This window comes from Lissotriton vulgaris, chromosome 8, assembly GCF_964263255.1.
Source record: "Lissotriton vulgaris chromosome 8, aLisVul1.2, whole genome shotgun sequence".
In the NCBI taxonomy this organism is placed as follows: domain Eukaryota; kingdom Metazoa; phylum Chordata; class Amphibia; order Caudata; family Salamandridae; genus Lissotriton; species Lissotriton vulgaris.
In genome coordinates this window covers 814,669,214-814,689,230 of record NC_141696.1, presented here as the reverse complement: position 1 = coordinate 814,689,230, position 20,017 = coordinate 814,669,214, and the positions used below count along the sequence as shown (strand labels likewise).

The window sequence follows — 20,017 nt, the reverse complement described above, 5'->3', positions numbered from 1 at the left end:
ATGTTGCACTACAAATGCTATAGGTGTCACATTTGCAAAAGATAAAAGTATTGGCATTGTAATTGACAAAGCTATTAATTTCGCTATTTTCAAAACCAACACATAAATTAAAAAAAATTAATTTACAAGACCAATAGCTCACACTTTCCTAATGCGAGACCTATTGCATTGCAAATGCTTGTTTGTGCCTGCACTTCCACCACGGTCCTTCCGCAGCCCTTATGATGTGAAAGTAAACCTGGTCTCATTATACTCTTGTCTATCGGCTTTGTTTTTTGTCTCTGAACAGGCGATCTTGATTACAGCAGCGTGTTGATGGGAATGCTGGTTATGCAGGATGTTCAGCTGAGTTTGTTTATTGCAGTCATGCCGACACTCAATCAAGCAGGAGGCAGCTCCTACTCCAGGTAAAGACCACAGCAGGCTCTGCATTTAAAGGTGTAGCATAGATATGTTCTCAAGTGTGTTAGCTGCAAAGAAAAATGACAACGAAAAGATTAGATAAAAGTTACTGAACAACCACGTGTGCCTGTGGCTTCAGGAGTATCTTGAACTGTCTGAGTTTCAGAGCACATAATGGGAAGTAAACATAGTAAACCTAGTGAATATTAAGTGGAATAAAAAGTTTGTTCACATCCTGTTTAATTATTATAATGATGAAAAAGAATAACAGCAACGTATTTTCACTTATTTTGTCTGTAACTCTCCATTTCAGGCTTTGAAAATACACTGAATCTCTCTGTAGTGTTTCATTAACCGCCTTAACTTGGAACTCTCATGGAAAAGATAGTATTTACGCCTCTGCCTGTGTCCTGAAATAGTGTTTAGTGGTCAGTCTCCAGCATTTAGTGCTTTTTGCGATGTCTGATTCGGCTTCTTGCTTAAACGGTGTGCGAAACCACCAAACTATGGAGGTATTACAAAATGTGCAGGTTCGCAGGAAAGGAATATTATGAACCAGTCACAGGGCCTCGAGTACCAATAAGAAAATGTATGTAGTTTTTTTTCCATTTAAATCAAACATGTCTGACTTTATAATTAACGAGGCAGCTTTAAATTGTTGTTGAAAAAAAGAAGCACTTTACATGACGATACCACTCTACGTCCGCAACCAAAGCTGCTGCTTTTTATCTTTCCCTAGAGCACATGTGTTGTATGTTGTGAATCCGGTGCTTCCGGCACCTGACAATAATAGAAGACTCATCCAGTGCTCTAGCTATCAAGTTTTTGTTCCAGGCTCTTCAAAAACTTCAGGCAGGTCTGAAAAAGCAGAGGCTAATGAAAAGGGCTTATTTTTCTTTCTTTAGCCCAACAAATCCTGGAAAAGCGCCCAACAAATCCTGGAAAAGCTTTTGCAGGTTCCCTGCATGTTCACTCCTGAGTTTAATGGCTCTAAACCTTTGCAAGACTTCACTGTGAAACAATCAATTCTTAATTTGCACATGTGGCTGCAGGTAATGAGGTCCAGTACTCTGAAATGTAGGAGCCTACATGCATTTTGCATCATCAGACCCCTGTCTTGGGGATAGAAAGAAATGCAGAAAAGGGAGAAAGTAGGTCGAAGGAAGAGAGAGGTAAGAAACCAGGAACAAAGGTAGAAAGCACGGATGAAGAATAAATTGCATGAGTGAGATAAAGACCCAGGAAGTGTAGGGTGGGGGAAGAAAGAGGAACGAGGATGGAATCAAAAGCAGGGGGCCTTGGCTATGGGCAGCCTGGTATTTGACAGCACTAGAAACAAGCATTTGCAATGCAATAGGTCTCGCAATAATTAAGTTTGAGCTACTGGCATTGCTAAATATTGCAACACCAATTGCAACAAAAGTCTATAAATTGTAGGGCAAAAAAAGTGTATTTATATTTGTAGCAATGGTGGCATGCTGCTCTTTAGATGAATATGTTTAAAAGTAAAGTACGCCATACTGCGATTGCTACAATATTTAATTGTAGATGTGTTAACAATTGTTGTGTGCACTGATGGCTGGTGGTGTGTGTGCCTGTAGAAATTGTGCACTGACGGCCGGTGGTGTGTGTGCCTGGTGGAAGTGTGCACTGACGGCTAGTGGTGTGTGTGTGCCTGGTGAAAGCGTGCACTGACGACTTATGGTGTCTGTGTCTGGTGAAAGTGTGCACCGACGGTGTGGTTGTGTGTGTGGTTGTATGTGTGGTTGTGTGTGTTTGTGTGGTTATGTGTGTTTGTGTGGTTGTGTGTGTGTGTGGTTGTGTGTGTGATGGTGTGGTTGGGTGTGTGTGTGTGTGGGTGTGTGTGTGTGTGTGTGGTTGTGTTGTGTGTGTGTGTGTGTGTGTGTGTGTGTGTGTGTGGTGTTGTGTGGAACACGGTGCTGGTGAGAGGTCTCGCTCATGGTACTGTAAGCACTTGTGAATGGCCTCTAGGTGCCTGCATGAACAGGATGCTGGTGAGAAGTAGTGATTTATTTGCAGTGCAGTCTCAATGCACCGTAGGCACTTGTATGGTAAGCGTATGATGTTGAGAAGTACCGAATGATTAGCACTGCATTTCGAAAGGCCTCTTGGCGCTTGAGTAAAATGCGTGCTACGAGAGTCACCGATTATTTAGCCCTGAAACGGAAGGTCCTCTACGGGCAGGTACGAATTGTGTGTTGGTGATAGGGAGAGAAGTTTAATATTTATATGGAGTTTTATATATTTCAAACAGGCCCCGAAGCACAAAGGTTGAGCGAGAGCTCATGGAACAGCGGGACGTGGATGGCGTAAATTACAGTGGTAGGGGTGAATATATTTAACGTGATGTGGCACAAGTTGGTTTTAACTATAACATTGAGATCTAAACAGCACACTGAGGGCCACTCAGAAGCACATACGAGGTGCGCCAAAACTAAAGAGTTTCTATACCTGCCCACTAGGAAGCAAAGTAACTTCTCTATTAAAGTTATGATTATAAAAAAAAAAATCTTTACATGCACACGGATTGCACATTTGGGTGGTGGCATGTTTTTTATTTCCCTTTTTTACTGTTGTGGCATATGAAATAAATAAAATACAAAAATCTATAAATAGTACTTTGCATAGCCCAAAATTATTGCCTTTGCTAGATTCTGTTTCAAAGCGCTGCACAGTCAAATGAAAGTTTGACTCGTTGCAGCCACAAATGACTAATCCTGATAGGCAGATTTTTACAGGAGGAGAAGACCATTGCTAAAGCAGAAACTGGTCAATAGTTTGGATTTGTGGCAGTTGCAAGTGAGAATTAGAACATCAAAGCGGCCGCTTTTGTGGCGCCTGCTGTCTGTTTGAAGGTGAGAAAAAAAAGCAAAGACCGGAAGTAAAAGCAGAGCGAGGCCAACAAAGGGATGGGCAGGGATCCTTAATGTAGCAGGGAGGGGATGGGGGGCTCTTAGTTCTTAGTGAGTTATGTCAACAGCAGCACTGTGCGTGGGGGAATGCAGCGTGTGCTCTAGTGAAGTGAATAAGTGAATCCAAGCACAGAGTTTGCATGTAAACAGCGCCTGTGATTAGCAACAAAAAAAACAAGAGCAAGGAGATAGATTTTCCATGATGCCAGTCGTTTACTGGTGACAGAAGTGTAAGAATTTAGAACTTTGGAGATACATTTTTATTTCACCTACCACTGTATTTCCTTTTTTTTTTTACTGGTCTTTAGTGAACAATTTTGTCAATGAAACCACCACCCCCTCCCTCCCCTAAACCCCCCCCCTTCCTACCGAATATTGCTATTTCCACGTTATATGAAGCTAATAATCGAGCCCGCCATTGATGAAATGAAGGTGGATATGGATCTAACCATGTTGATGTCAGGTAAATTCTAAGTAGGGCCATTGAAATAAACAGAAGGCCCTGAATAGAAGCGGGTCTAGGATCATTATCTATCCCAAGTATTATTTCAGCTGTCGTGATCACAATTCTAGTTTTAAAGATCTCTGATAGGAACAAAGAAATTTCTCGGCTGATGGTGTTCAGGGTTTAGCATGTGGCTAACATATGTATCAGGTCCACCTTGGGCATTGCGCATCGTGGACATAATGTACCTTTACCTGTACACCATTTAGATATTTTTTCAGGGGTGTAGTATAGTTGGAAAATGGTCTTGTCGAATTGGGCTTGAAGTTTAGTGGACCTTAATAGGGAAGATGACATTTCGAATGTTTTATGAATTATGGTTGCAGAAATTCCTAATTTATTTTCCCAGTTAAGGAAGTGTTTCTCAAGATCGTCAGTAAGGCCTGTCGTTAATGTTTTATAGATTTCACCTATTTTAGTCTTATCTGCTTGGGCCGTTTCAATTGCCAGAATTTTCCGAAATGCCTCTCCCCCCCCCCCCCCTTTTTTAGGTCGAGGCTACGATTTTATGACTTCAACAGTGGGGCTCTAAACCGCCTCTCGCTTCCATTGGCTAGCTTCGTAAATGGAGGCTAGCCATTGGAAGAGATGTGTGTCAATTACTCTTTTCCCCCGGCTTGATGCGATTCGTGGGCGTTTCTGTGTCTTTTTTTAAGCCCCGCCCTTTTTTCGTCATGCCATTCTGGGCGTTTACTTTTTTTTTTTTCTTCTTTTTTTTTCAGGCATGTTTTTGTCATTTGTTTCGTGACTTTTGCCGGGATGTGCTGCGCGATTTTTTGTTGCCGGGATGGATTTACTGATTTGTGAGCAGGTAAACAGCATTTTTCGTTATCTAGTTTGCCCGAGATTGTCCCCGCCGCACGGCGCCCGAACCGGAAGTCAGGCAGGCCGAGGGCGGGACTGCGGGACCACAGGTAGAGGCCGGAGCCCACCCAGCCTCCTCTAGAAGCTGCCGTGTCTGGAGAGATACTGCCGCCGCAAACTCCCTCCCCCCAAGGGCTCCCAAGAGCGTGGGAGAGCCCCGGGGAGTGAGAGGAGAGATAGAAGTCCAGCCGCGAGGCTCCCAGAGTAAAGGGAGAGCCACCCCACAGCCAGTGAAGGGAGCCGCCGCCTCGAGCAGCGCGGGAACGACGAGGGGGCTCAGCAGTGGTTCTAGAGCGGCCCCGGTTATCGGTCGGCACCAAACCCATTGGCCTTGCCAGTGTTTGTTTTTATCTCCCAAAAAAGTAAAGCTGAGTCTTCGTTCTCCGTGATCGTGCATATGGGACCCGCTGAGCTACCCGACCCGCTAATGCTGCCAGGCGATGGGTGTGCACACCTGAGGTACAGTAAAGTGCAGCTCGGACAAACGTCACTTTATTCTTAATGTTGGGTGGGGCAGACATTCATGCAAATATGTCATGGCATGAAAGGTGAAAATGCTGTCTTTCCTCCTTGAACGTTTGCAGAGGGCGGTGCACCATCGCTCGCCGTGTTTCACAATCAGGCACTGGGGTTAGCCTCGAATTGGCTGAAGCTGCCCGGAGCTCTGCACCTCATATTACTAAACTTTATTTAGTCATAATAAGAACCATAAGTGTAAAACTCTGCGCTTTAAAACATGGAATGTTACTAAAACTCAAAGTAGATCTTGTTGCAGTGCGGGGAGGCGTGTCAGGTGAAGCGCCTTGACGCCTCGTAGGGAAATAGTGAATTATAGCGCCTCTGCGAGGTAGAGTGATCTGGGAGGCCCGTCAGAGATGCATGCCTGGTGCAGATTGGGGGATGGGAGGTGAGCGGCATTCACAAGTGTGAGGCACTGCGGTGATCATAAGTGTGGTTTCACTAAAGTGAGCGAGGTTGACTGGCGAGGGTATGTGCCTACTAGAGATCTATTGTGAGAGTAGGCGCTGGGGTCGCAGTGAGGGCGAAGACAGACGGGAGAGTGTGACTAGAATATGCAGGGGTGGGGGGGCACCGGAGGGGGAGGGGGATTCACTAAAACGAGATGGGCAAGACCCGATCAAGGGATTCCTCTCGACATTTTGAAAAGAATGATTCAGCTGTGTACCCGCCGTCCATTTCCCGCAGCCACTCCTCAGAACGGCGACCACCACAGCTAGGCTTGTGTCATTCCGGCTTAGCGTTCTTTGGGGTTCCCGGTCATATTTAATGTGGAAGGTCCCTTCCACGGATTTATAGCAGATGAACTGGAAATCCCAATGGCCTTTCGGCGGTTTCGTTCCGGTTAAAAAATGCTTTGACCAGCTGAACAGTAACTCAGCCAGCCCCGGCATTGAATACGTTTTAGAGCCTGGTCCGAAAACAGTCCTCAGCAGATCTGTTCAGGGTCACAGAACCTTTCACCTAAGGGTCGCCAGATCGAAACTGAACCTGGATGCGAAGAGAACAAAATGAATTGACATTCAAACAGCTAGTTGTCAATTTTAGCAGAGTTGCCAAGTACCAAATGGTCAGGGAGTCTAAACTCCGACAGTTCTTCCGCTGGACATGATGGGCACTGGGCATGGATTTGTCAGGGAAGCTTGCGCTGCTGTAACAGAAGGTCTGACCTGCAGTTCTATACATAGATACATACATAGATAGGCCTCTGTGCTCCCCTGCCCCCGATCCGGTTTTTGTGCCTCTGTGCCCCCCCCACCCTCGTTGGTTGTGCTTGCTGTCCTGACCCCCCCCCCCCCCCACCCTCGTTGGTTGTGCTTGCTGTCCTGACCCCCCCCCCTCGTTGGTTGTGCTTGCTGTCCTGACCCCCCCCCACCCTCGTTGGTTGTGCTTGCTGTCCTGACCCCCACCGTTGACCCCCCCCCGCCCACCCTCGTTGGTTGTGCTTGCTGAACTGACCCCCCCCCCCCTCCCCCCCTCGTTGGTTGTGCTTGTTGTTGATTTGCCAAAGATTTTGCGCATGCAATATTTTCGTCAATGTTTACATTATTTAGTGTGTGTAGTAGTCCTGTGACAGATCATTGGTTCAGGTCATTGATTAGTGGCCACAGGATCCTAAGACTGCTTCTTTGATGTCTGATTTCCAAGAGAGCACTAAACAATGGTACATACTTTTCCTTTGTAAATTATCCATAACTTAGTTTTTAACAACATTGTTTACGTCGTCCGTTGTTGCATTTGAGGTCTCCGTGTTCTGCAGTAACACATACAATTCATAATATATGATTAACAGTTGTAGTATAGTGTTACTGTCACTCGACTCAATGGTTCTTATTTACTGACATTGGAAGGTGTATTGCTGAGTTAAAACTGAGGCAATAATGTGCAGGCGATAAACCTGGCCCTGCCTCTAAGTTGTTGAATTAGGCAGCTGTGTGTGTGTGGGTGGCTGTGTGTGTGTGTGTGGGTGGCTGTGTGTGTGTGTGTGTGTGGCTCTGTGTGTGTGTGTGGGTGGCTCTGTGTGTGTGTGTGGGTGGCTCTGTGTGTGTGTGTGGGTGGCTCTGTGTGTGTGTGTGGGTGGCTCTGTGTGTGTGTGTGTGGGTGGCTCTGTGTGTGTGTGGCTCTGTGTGTGTGTGTGTGTGGGTGGCTCTGTGCGTGTGTGGGTGGCTCTGTGCGTTTGTGGGTGGCTCTGTGTGTGTGTGTGTGTGACTGTGGGTGGCTCTGTGTGTGTGGGTGGCTTTGTGTGGGTGGCTCTGTGTGGGTGCAAATGCAATAGGTCTCGCATTTGCGAGCAATTAAGCTATTGGCATTGTAAATGACAATGCCATTTATTTATGTTTTAAAACAAAAACATAAATAAAAATAATGTCATGAGCAATGCCTATAGATCTAACTTTAACAATGCCGAGACCATTGCATTGTAAATGCTTGTTTAAAATATATTCTCTGACTTGTAGATATTTGTAGAAATCACGAGATTCAAGTCCAAATTTGATTTTAAGGGATTCAAATGATCGGAAGCCCACGGAATCATACAGCAGACCAGCTTGTACTATTCCTGATCTAACCCAGCGCCTCATACAGGAATCTTTGAATATCTCTGGGAGATTACTATTCCCACAAAGAGTAGTGTAGTGGGAGAGTCTCCCAATCCCAAGAAGTTTTCGAACTTGATTCCAAGCTAAATAAATGCCTTTGAGTGATTTGAAGCATACTTTTTTAAATTGACAATCGTATGTTAGCCTCCACAAATGATTACTTGCCTCTCCACCGAGGATAAGTTCCTGTGGTGTTGGAACCGGACTCTCTGAGTTAGTTTCCTGCCTGGGGGTTAAGAGCACTCTACAGAATTTAAGGATAGTGGCCCACCAATATAGTTTGAAGTTTGGTAATGCCAGGCCACCTCTTTCTCTCGGTAAGGTAATAAACCTGTGGGCTCTACGTGGTCTTCCATACCCCCAAATAAAGCTGGCAAAAATGTTATCTATAGTTTTAAAAATCTGTGTGTCAAAGTTTAAACGGATCGTGCGAAAAAAATACAAAAAAGTAGGAAAGAATAACATTTTGATAAGATTGCATCTACCAATAATAGTAAGATGAAGGTTGTGTAGATGAGCTAGACTTTTTTCAGTCTGTTTTAAAAGAGGATTCAGATTTAGGCTCACTAAGTTATCTAGATCCGCTGTAATGTTCACACCAAGATATACTGCCTTGTCTACTACCCTTTCATCTGAGTAATTAATCTTGTTGTTGATTATTATCTGCGTTTTGGTTTGGTTCAGTTTATACCCTGATATTTCCCCAAATCTTTTTGCTTCTTCCTCCATCGCTTTGACTGCCAACAATGGATCGGCTGTAACAATTGCAATATCATCTGCAAAAGCCAAAGTTTTGGTATCGCCGTAACAGTAGAGGAGAGCAAGGGCACCCCTGCCTCGTGCCTCTTGTCACTTTAATGGTTTCCGACAGGTCCCCATTAATCATAACCCTTGCTTCTGGTGTGACATATAGCATCTGTGCAGCTTTGATGAAGTGATCCCCGATCCCGCTCTTTGACATGGCAATCCAGAGATATTGCCAGGAGACCCTATCAAATGCTTTTTCCGCATCTAGTAATACCAGAGCCATAGGGTCTCCTGCTACCTCTGGCATGTCAAGAGTGTGATCACCCTCTGGATATGGTCTTTTGTTGATCTCCCTGGAACGAATCCATGTTGCCTAGGAGATATAATTTTATGGATAATTGGTGATAGTCTACTGGCTAATATTTTGGAATATATTTTCGAGTCGTTATTATTAATGTAATTGGGCTATATGGATTCTCTAGGATCCTTATTTTTTTGGGCGAAAACAATGATTTTTGCCCGGGCACAAGAGTCCGGAGGGCGTCCACCCTGAAAAACATGTATCATTAATTTAGTTAGAATGTCCTTCAATGTTTTACTAAATTTGGCATAAAATTCAACCGCAATTCCATCTAGACCTGCAGCCTTCCCTGAGGCCAAGCTATTTATTGAAAGGAGAATTTCAATCCAATCTGGGGCCTCAGAGAGATTGTCTTGATCTAATTGTGGTAGGCGGGGTCTTGGATCTAAATTTAAGTATTCAAAAATTTTATCCTGGTTGGTCCCTGTCTCTGAATAAAGATCTGAATAGTACCCCTTGAATGCTTCTCTGATTTCTTTCGGGTCGTTTGTTAATCCAAGGATAGGATGTCTAATAGTTTTAATTATATTTTCCGAATTTTGTTGTCTTGCACAGATTGCCAATTGGTGGCCCACCTGTTCACTCATTTCATAGATTTTTTTCCTTACACATTGAAGCTTTATATATCGCTTTTTTAGTGAAAATGTTGGATATGAGATTCTTGGCTATAGAAACCTCTCTTGCTGCCGCCTCAGTATTAATCCCCCCGTTAACAGCCCTAACTAAATCTTCTTCCTTGTTTATTAAATTTTCCTGTAATTTATTTAACTTATCTTTTGCTTCTTTGGATTGAGAATATTTGTGTTTCGCCTCTTATTCCTGCTTTTAGTGAATCCCAGACCATAATCAAAGGAGCACTACCCATATTAAAATTTGGGAAATCTGATATCCATTTTTCCATATAATTGCAGTACTTTCATTTTATTAATCAAAAGAGCCCTTTCGAACGTCCAGGTGCTTTGAACAGGCTGTGTTGCCTCAGTATCTATTCTTAAAGTAAGAGGATTGTGATCTGAAAGTACTCTTGGAAACCGTTCTATGGAGCAGTTGGAGACAAAAGTGTGTGAAGCCAATATATAGTCTATTCTAGTAAATTTTTGATGAGGGTGGTAAAAGAATGTGTAGCCAGGGTTAGATGGATACTTAATCCCCCAACAGTCTACCAATCCATGTGTGTGGCAGAGCTCTTTCACCGCATTCCAGGTTTTAGGTTTCCTGCCTTTATATATAAAGTTTTGTTCGGAGAGCCCGTTTTGTGGAAGATTAAGATTAAGGTCACCACAAACAATCATGGGACCCGGCCAATGTGCCAGTTCATTACATAAGAATAGGAATACTTCCGGCTCGTCAACTATACTGGCATATACTGAGCATATGGTTATAGTTTTCCAAGTAGAATATTGGCATTCCGCAATCGCCCATCTACCCTTTGAATCTGCTATTGATCTTATGTCTCGAATTCGGTTACCTTGTGTCATAATTGCCACCCCACGAGTTTTACTTGCCTGTGTAGTAGCGACTACTAGTTTATATCCCAAAGTTTTCAGAAGGTGTCTTTGGGATCCCTCCACATGAGTCTCTTGGAGACAAATAATCTCGGCCCGGGTCGACTTCAAACCGAGCGCTATTTTTTGTCTTTTTTTGAAATCATTAAGCCCGCAGATGTTTAAAGAACACATTTTAAGTTTAGCCATTACAATTTCTTCCCTCTCTTTTCTTCCCCCCTAGTCCTGTATTTTCTTTTTTGTTGTTTTGTTCTTTTTTTGGTTCCCCCCCCCTGATCGCCGAACCAGATATATTTGCCTGTTTTTGATGTTGCTATTTTTTCTTTGTCTGTATGGTCGCACCCTCCCCACTCCCCTTAAAACTCCTCCACTCCCCCCACCTCCCGCCCTTGTGTCCCACCCCCCTCCCTCCACCATCTAGTGAAGCTACCTGGTTCCCAAGGAACCCGGTTGCGGACATCTTGAAGATCAGTAGTTAGCTGGTGTCTCCGCCTCCCGACCCCTGATCCTTAGATCGTATAGAGCGAAAAATGTAGTCTTAGTAATGTTTTCCATTGTGTTTCCTGTGCACCACCTTTAATTGCTCCCAATGTGCCCCCTCCACCTTTTACTTTCTATCAATAGCCTTCATATCGTGACTATCAGCACGTCGGAACAGTATGAGTTTAATGGTTCATTTTTCCCCCCTTTTTTTTTAGAATTTATGTTTGTCTTTGCTGATTTCCGTTATCTCATCCAGATAACTTCGGGCCTGAATTTCGCTGACAAAAGTTCTAGTGGTTCCATTCCAAATTATCTTTAGTCTTGCCGGATTTTGTAGAAATACTGTGGCACCCAGTTGTTCGAATGGAGTGAATAGTTGTCGCAACCTCCATCTCCTTTCCACCGTTGCATGGGCAAGTCCGGTCTGCTAAAAAACATAAACCCTTTAAATGATCTTTTACGAGTTGGACGTGCAAGGTCGAATATTTTTCTCTTAAAAGGAAGTTCCCAAAATAGACCAACATTGCTCTAGGGCAGTGTTTCCCAAACTGTGGTCCGTGGACCCCAGGGGTCCGTGACACATTCCCAGGGGGTCCGCAAACAGCAGTTTTAAAAGTTCCTTGAATAATCTGTTGTTTTTGGGCAACAATTAAAGTGTCAAGATAACTCCAGTGATTAATGTACCTGCTGGGGAGAGATGCGTGTTTTGTTCAGTAGCAGGTTTGACTCATCTAAGGTAGTGCAGATAGTACAGGTAGTGCAGGTAGTTCTATGCCTGCTGCAAAGAACGAGTACCATGCATATAAAAAAAACTGTCGTTTATGTGCATAGCTCAGTGGGTTACTGCTTTTGTCACATAGATTCTTTTGTTATTGTTCAGTCTATCAGTTACAATTATAATCCAGCACCTTCAGCTATGACCTACCATCAAACAGCAGCATGCAAACTGCATGGTACAAGTTAGCATGCTATCTTTTTTCCACAGCATTTCACAATTCTCACATTGCCAAAAAGATTTGTTTGGGTAGAATTAAACTGTTGTAATTAAAGTCAAAACTAACCACTATGTTACATTCTGAATCAAGATTTTGTGCTTTTCCAGATCAAGCACTCTGAAAAATGCTCACCTGTATGGATGACATGTGAATCCTACACCTTGAAATCCCCTTTGCATTATGTAACAAAACATTTTCTATACACTGATTTACACACGTACGATTTACTGTCACTGTATGCGTGTGATGTAAAGTCCTCTGACACCTACACTTGTATGAGAGATGCTATAAAACAAATGACATACATGTGACAGCGGGGCTATTGAGAGAAGAGGGTCACTGTTGGAGGGTGATAGTGAGGATTCATAGAAGAGCCCCAAAAAGATTGTTCTATTGGTGCATAGTGAGGTCATCATTTACTATTCTTTAAAAACAAATACAATTCAATATATAATGACAAATGTGTTGCAGAATGCACCATTTTTCCCCAAATTTTCTTGGTGGGGGCGCCCCTCAAAGTTTGCTTTGCAGTGGCCAGGCTCACTCACTGCAATTAGTACTGGGACTGACCTGACAACATTTGCCAGGGCTGCATTGGGTTTCAAGTCTAGCCCTGGCAGGAGCTTCATTCTGAGAAATAGAACCAAATATTGAAAAGATAGTCGCCGAGATGCAGCACTAACCATTCCATTAAAAGTTTTTGATTTTGCTAATTCTTTCTATATACAATATTAAAATCTTTAGAGATTCGAGTATTTGTTTGGTGTGCACAAGTGTTTCTTTTTTCAAACTACTGTTTTAATGTTTGAAATGTAAATCGTACAAATTGTTTGGGGGTCCTCGGCTTCCAGTAGTGACTCAATAGGAGTCCTCAGGAGTCAAAAGTTTGGGAACCACTGCTCTAGGGTATTTCTCTAGTGACTGTGGGCTCTTTTTAAGCGTAAGTGGAAACCGATGGGCCCGCTGAACCTCTTTATCCCAATCTGTTAATTCAGGGAATGATTCTTTGAACAAGGATGACATATAGCCCCTAGGGTCATTCCCCTCCACTCCCTCAGGGATTCCTAGGAGGCGTAGATTATTCCTCCGTGCCCTGTTTTCCTGATCCTCAACTTTCGTCATCAAGACTCTCACGATTCCCTCATGTTCTTTTCCTTGTTTCTGGAGGTCAGAGACATCCTTTTCCAGATTTCCGGTTCGTATCTCGACAAAAGCCATTCTATCCGAGATTTCTAGACATGTTTGGCCTACTTTATTGATTGCTCCTTGGAGTTTCTTGTTGTCCCTTTTCACATCTTCTTGGAAGTTCCTGATCGAATTAAAGATGTCCTCCAGGGAAGGTTCTATATGCCCTACCTCTTTGCCAGATGTTTTATGCACAGTTTTAATGATATCGCTCCCTGAATCGGGATTGAGACCGGAGATCAAATCTGACAATATAGTGGCTTTTGGGGGTGGATGCCATTTTCGTTGATCCGTCCAATCAGTATTATTCCCTTGGTCTGTAGTATCTTCTTCAAATAGGTTCTTTTGTCATTTTTTTTTCTTCTTTTCCTGTTTTTTTCCTCCACTATTATCCTTTGTAGAGTCTTTTGTATTTTCACCCTTGGCCTGGGGGCTAGTTTGAGCAGCGGAGTGATCAGAGGAATCGTTGTTTGTCTGGTCATATCTCACTTTTTCTGGTTCACTTGAAGTGGACATCCCGGTCTCATATACTTCCGACTCCGACTCTAACTCTGACTCCATTTCTGATTCGAGTCTGCCCGATAGTCCATCTGGAAATTGAGTTACACTACCTGAGATTAGATCAGAGTTTGGATATAAACCTGAGCAACGTGGGTAGTCGGTGTTTATAAAATCCATGCTTATTTGTGGAGCCGTTAGAGACGCGATAGGAGCTGTAGGAGCGGTAGATTCAGTACATTCAGTACATTCCTGAGTTGGAAAGGTACTTGCTTCAGTTGTCAGGTTGGTCAAAGGTTCTCTAATTGCTAAAGTCATTTGCTTCCTCTGGCTCTGGCTACCAGGAATTTTTGAAATGTTACATGAATTGTGATGATTATCAACCATCTCTACTGGTCCCATCTGGTTGTGGTGTTCCTTGATTATTGGGGTAAAGATATTCAAAATCCTTGGTTAAGCATCATTGGACAGACCGCTGGTTTTTGCTGCAGATTTTAAGTTTTTAATGGCCTGTAGCCGCTCTGCTTTTTTTGCCAAAAGCTCTATTTTTTCCGTCCCTTGGTAGCTGTCGAGGCCCCCTTCAATGTCATTGTCTTCGTCTTTTTCTTTGTCTTTGTCGCTGGCCTTGTTCCTGTATTTGCCCTTTTCTTTTTCCTTTTCTCTTTCCATGTCCTCTTTGTCTTTATTTTTGTCTTTGTCTTTGTCTTTATCTTGATCCTTAGGTTTCTCCAAATCTTTATCTAGATCTTTATCTAGATCTTTAACGTTTTCCTTCTCTTTGCTCATAGTTTTTAGCTTTTCATCCTTGTATTTTGTCCCTCTTGCCTCTGGTCGTCTTATAGGATTTGGAATCTCGCTCTACTCGCTCTGTACTCTCCGAGCACTTTGACCACTCTGACCATGTTGTTCTTGCATCGCATTTCCCAGGCTGGCCATATTAGTTTCCTTATCGATAGCAGGTCTCTGTTGCTGTCTTTGTCTCAATCTACCACAGTATTTCCAAACAACTGAAAAATTACCCCATTAGGGTTCTTTGTAGTAATGTAAACCTACCTCGAGGCGCTGCCCCAAGGCCCGTGCTGCTGTTTACCAGCTTGCAAGTCTTTGACTGGTAGGCTTCTGTGATATAATGCTACCGATAGTAAGAGCTTATTGAACAAGTCATGTAGCACTTATGTGAAGACATGCGAAAGAGCAGTGGAGGCAGCAATGTGTGAAAGGTGAGTAGAGAGGGGCAGGGACTGCAAGAAGTACTCCTACACTCACCTAGAAGCTCAGCTCAGCGACCGTGGGTCCTTGACGCAGTGTGAGAATAGCGCGAGGAGGAGGCCGACCGGTATGCCAGGGCTGGTCCCGGTGTTAGTTGTTTCGGCACCAGGGGTCTAGATGAATGTTCATGTTCCATTTTGCAGGTTAGGGTGACGGATGTGAAGGCATGAATCCATGGAAGCTGATTCTGAAGGACAAACAGACGCTGTCAGAAGCAAAGATCAGTGTCGTTCTTAGTTATTCACTGACTTTACCCTCCTGCTAGAAAGGGGTTATAAATTTCAACACACACATATTCAAAATTGTGAACTTCTGTATGTCAGATTGTGTGTAACAATACAACTGTACTTCTTTTTGTTAACATTACTGGAGTTTTCATCAGCGACCATGCTAAGTGCAATCACTAGTACTGGGTAAAGTATGATACAAGTAGAGACCTCCTTATGAAGGTGCTGTTAGAAAACTGGCGCATACTATGCCAACCACTTCCAGCTAATGGGATACATATCCATCACAAAATGGTCGCTTGTCCGTGCACTTTAATCAGTGCAACAGAAATGAAGGGATTCTGTGTCCCAATGTTTTCCGCATAATTGTGAATTTACCGCATTTGTCACATATTCCAACATCTTCTGTATAAGTAAGTGTTGAGTTAAAAAACAAATAAATAGTTTCTAGCTCAACGGGATCAAAAGGTACGTAAAAAAGACAACCCACTGGGCTAGTCAGCGGCAGGCGCTTTTTTAGAAGTTAACTGGTGACATTTCTATTGTTTATTACTGTATTTATGTAGTATGCTTCTACAGAGGTGAATACTTTTGCCGAGAAGGAACTCATATGCACTAAATTGAAAAGGTAGACAAGTAATACTGCCACTGAATGTGCCTGTATTATGCTGTATGAACGGGAATCCTTTTCTAACTACATAATGTAGCCAAACCTGCGCATAATTTGTGCCTCCACTGCTGCTAATTCCAGCTGTCTTGGCCTGTACTCAGCCTCAGACTCTATGATGCCACATAGGTTAAACCTATGGGCCTGAAAGCAGAAACCACTGGGACTGGGTGTTGTGACAGTTTTGTGACTGTTGGATAGCATACTTTAGATTAAAACAGAATTGTTCTGGGTGTTACTTCAATTCCAAGTACATATAAAATGCCTTTTCTATCCATAGCGAGAAAATATGCATTTTCAGACGGTGATGTGTCTGGTGCCTAGTCAAACAGATTAATTGCTTGGTCTCTATGCAGCTAAATGGAGTGAGTTCTGTGTATTTTAAATAGCTACAAGGGAGATATGGGTAATAAAGTCTCATTCCTCAGATTCGAATGACATTAGTAATGAGCAGGTCTTTGGCCAGCCATGGGCAGGAAATTAGCACCTCGCCTTAATTTGAAAAGCTTCAGACCAGGGGTCAGCGCTGAGGTACAGAAGGCCTAAGTCTACAAGTCCAGCAATTAGTGTGCAAAGCGGCGCTGGGAACAGAGCTGTTGTAGGTTTTTGTTCCAAGCACGCCCACGCGCCAAAAACATCGCTCTGTGGAAGATGAAAACCACCCTACGTGCATTCCGGACATGAAAGGCTAAAGCGCAACAGGCCGAAAAAGAACAGCAAACGGAAAATAAAATTAAACAAGCATGGTGCTCAGCCAACCTATGCGAAGGGCCTGCCACTGCATTGGCAGTACGTGCTTTTAGTTAAATTTTTGGCCTCTCGAGCTGGAAACAACTTTTTTGGATTAAGATAAACAGATTATGTAGCAGATAATGAATGGGTTGTGTCGTAAATGCAGTAATCCGCGAAGGAAAAACATGCCTACTACTGTGGTCCTGCACTCCAAGCACAGTGACAAACCGTGATTAATTTGTAACAAGCAGGAAGTGAGATAAGGGAGGGGGTGGCAAATGGTGAGCACTTTCGCGGCCGCTTTGATGTTCTCAGTGGCCACGCGGCTCACTGAGAACATCAAAGTGGCCGCGATAGTGCTCCCAAAGGCTGCAGGGTGACAAATGGTGCGCGCGCCCGGCGCACATGCACTGAACCTGATCCGCCTGCAGCCTTTGGGAGCATTTTTGAAAGTCCCTACTTAACTCTCGCAGAGCAACGCATGCGCGTTGGCTCAGCGAGACCTAAAAATGGAGCCTTTCACTTATTCTTTTGTAATGTGTAATTTTGTAATGGGTTCTCATCAGTGGTATGCACCACTGTAAACTGTATACGATTGTTATCATAAATCACAAAAGTATACATATGAAATGCATAAAATACATGACATAGATATCACTAGCACTGACATATCTCCATTACTAATACAAAATAACTAAAGGAGATAACGGAGCTACAAAACACAGTCTGAAATAATCACATCATTAAGACCAAGTAAAAAGGAAAAAAAGCCACATATGTAAAAAGGGGAACAGATACTAACAATCACCTCCCATTAATAACCCCAGATAAAAAACGAGTCGGATAAAAACAAATAGTAGGTGATATTAAGATTTGCAGAAAGCGATAGGCCGGCCTAACTTGATTAAAATTCATTGGTAGGATGAGTGGGCGGATACATTTAAAAAGCAGATGGTTTAATCTAGGGCATATCATGGCAATATGGAGAGAGTAATTGAGGGAGAGTTCATTACAGTGGCTGGGCAGATGATCTGAAACTTTGCACCAGGACCCCTTAGGTAGCAGAAGTTGATAAAACATGTTAAACCGAAAATATGTCAGAAGCCTTCTTTGATAATTAGACATCTCTAGCCACAAATAGGGCTTCATACCAAGTACAGTTTTAACGATGATAAAATGACGCATAGAGCGTTTATTAAAAGCCACTGCCTCTCATTCCACAGCCGCTCTTTCATAAAATGCCTGATAAAGCCATGTGATATCCCTCCTAACGATACTTTCTGGGTCAATAAACAACTCAAGTCGGCCCAGTGAATTAAAAGTTCGCCTGATGTAAGCTAACCATGGAAGGTTCAGCTTGACATCCAGAGCCGTACAGTCGCGAATGATAAGCCTGTTAAGAGACAAATTCTCTTTCAACCAAACTGACAACCAAAATAACAGGGAGTGCAGGGCAATCAAATCGGCTATATTCCCAGATCCCTGCTCACTTGTACTTTAAGAAGAAATCTCAAAAAAGCATTTTCTGTGACCTAAAGCTGAGGGCAAGACACTTAACCCCAGATTTCACAGCCATAACTTTCCAGCGAGACACACTTATGTTTTTATTTTATTTTTTATTTTTATGTGATTTATATAGCGCAAACTTGACCCGAATTGGGTATCAGAGCGTTTAACATAGCTCCAGTTGCATTACATGAGGACACATTCATTTTTGTTAGGCACGGGGAGATTAAGTAATTTGCCCAGAATCACAGGATGTTCAGCGTCATTGCTGAGACTCAAACCCACTTCCCCAGATTCGAGGTCGACCACCCTAGCCGTTAGGACACCTCCTCTCCCCACTTGGCCTTAAAAACTTGAACCATCGCCTCTACGTTAGTACCACTCATGCGCCTTGCCAAAAGACCAAACCCGTTAATAGCTCGTTTAAACCTCATGGTATTTTTCTTCAGTAGGAGTTGCCAAGAGAATCTGGAATCCAAAAGGATCCCTAAATACTGAAAATGTTCAACCTTATAAATGGGGTGGCCCTTAACCACATAACTTTTGGATCTGGTGTTCGTGGTGCCCACCGCCATAACGTGAGATTTAAGGTAGTAGTAAAATCGAGCCCATCCATGTAGATGTCTAAAAAAAGATCTAACAGTCGCTGCAGGCCCTTTGCTGTTCAAGACATGAGGATGGCGTAATCCGTATATAGAAGAACAGGCAGACTACGACCGCCTACGTCGGGACATCCACACCTGGGTCTAGCAGGGCCGTGTCCAGCCCCTTAATGTAAAGAGTGAAAAGAAAGGGGGCTAGGATACAGCCCTGACGCACCCCTTTTTTCAACTCCAGGGGCATTGTACATTCCTCCTCCTACCCATATCTAACCGAAGCCAAGAGCCCATTGTGTAGTGCATTTAAGAAGGAGAACAGGGCCAGTTTGCCCCCCATTGACCTAAGCGCCGCCCAGAGCTTAGCTCTGTTGACTCTGTCAAAGGCTGAGCTTAGGTCCATGAAGGGCAAACGGACCCCTCTCTCCCGCCCCTTGGTGTTTTTAGCAGTCAACATAAAAAGGTACAGTGTATGACCCACGGTGCCATGCCCTAAACCCATACGGGGCTTCAGAGAGGATGTTCTTATCAGGAGCCCACGTAGACAAGCAATCAAGCCGGACCTTGACCTCCTTGTCCACTAGAGAAATGGTGCGATAACAAGTGAGGTATGCACCACTTGTGAGTAGGGATTGGGAAGCCCACACTTTAACCGGTAGTTTTTGAGTGAACTGTCCTTTTCTTAAAATGTCTGCGGCCTGCCCATAGGGTCGGATGTAGGGCTTCATCATTATTCAAGTATTTTCTCTCCTTTCTCTCCTCTCATGGTGAGGAAGACTATTTAGTGGGTGTATCTCCCCTCCGGGTTAAGAACGAGCAGCAGCAGTTCCTGGAAGGTGCGGGCGGTGATGCAAAGTCCTGGGCCGGGGATGCATCACACAGCGGTCCTGATATGGAGTTTGGTGATTCAATGTGCCGCGCAGTGGCTCCGGTGCAGAGTTTTTGGGAAGCAATGCGTCAATTCTCTTAGCACCACAGTTTGGCTGGGAGAGCACCTTCAGGCCCACTTCCAAGGTCCAAGACTGTTGTAGCACCACGTGAGAGCGCATGACTCACAGCTGCAGAGTCCAGGTGCTGGGTTCAAGATGGGGGAAGACTGCTCTGTCCCTGGGGCTTCTATTCAGGAGGCCAGCCAACTAGCCCTCACAGTCACTCTGGGGGTTCTGGGTTAAGGATGAAGGTCCAGTCCTTCTCACTCAGGCAGCAGGGCAGCACAGTGGCAAAGCACCTCAGCAGTCCCTTTTCTCCACACATCCAGATGTGTACTGAAGTGCAGGGGCCTGATGACCAATATTTATACGTGGTACCCACTTTGATACGTGGTACCCACTTTGAAGTAGGAGACGTTTCTGGATGCTCCCCTCCCCCTCCTCCCAAGGTGTCGGGCATCACCTTTCTCCCTCACCTGGCCACAGCTTGTCTGGGA

At 43.9% G+C, this 20,017-nt stretch overlaps 1 protein-coding gene across 1 annotated transcript in view; it reads left to right on the top strand.

Moving 5' to 3' along the window:
* The window catches only part of SLC9D1 (solute carrier family 9 member D1), a 498,092-nt gene that overhangs the window by 278,275 nt on the left and 199,800 nt on the right, over positions 1–20,017 (top strand). The window contains exon 8 of the mRNA XM_086934696.1: positions 290–407. Within this exon, the coding sequence (XP_086790822.1) occupies positions 290–407 (118 nt within the window). The remainder of the gene's footprint in view (positions 1–289; positions 408–20,017) is intronic.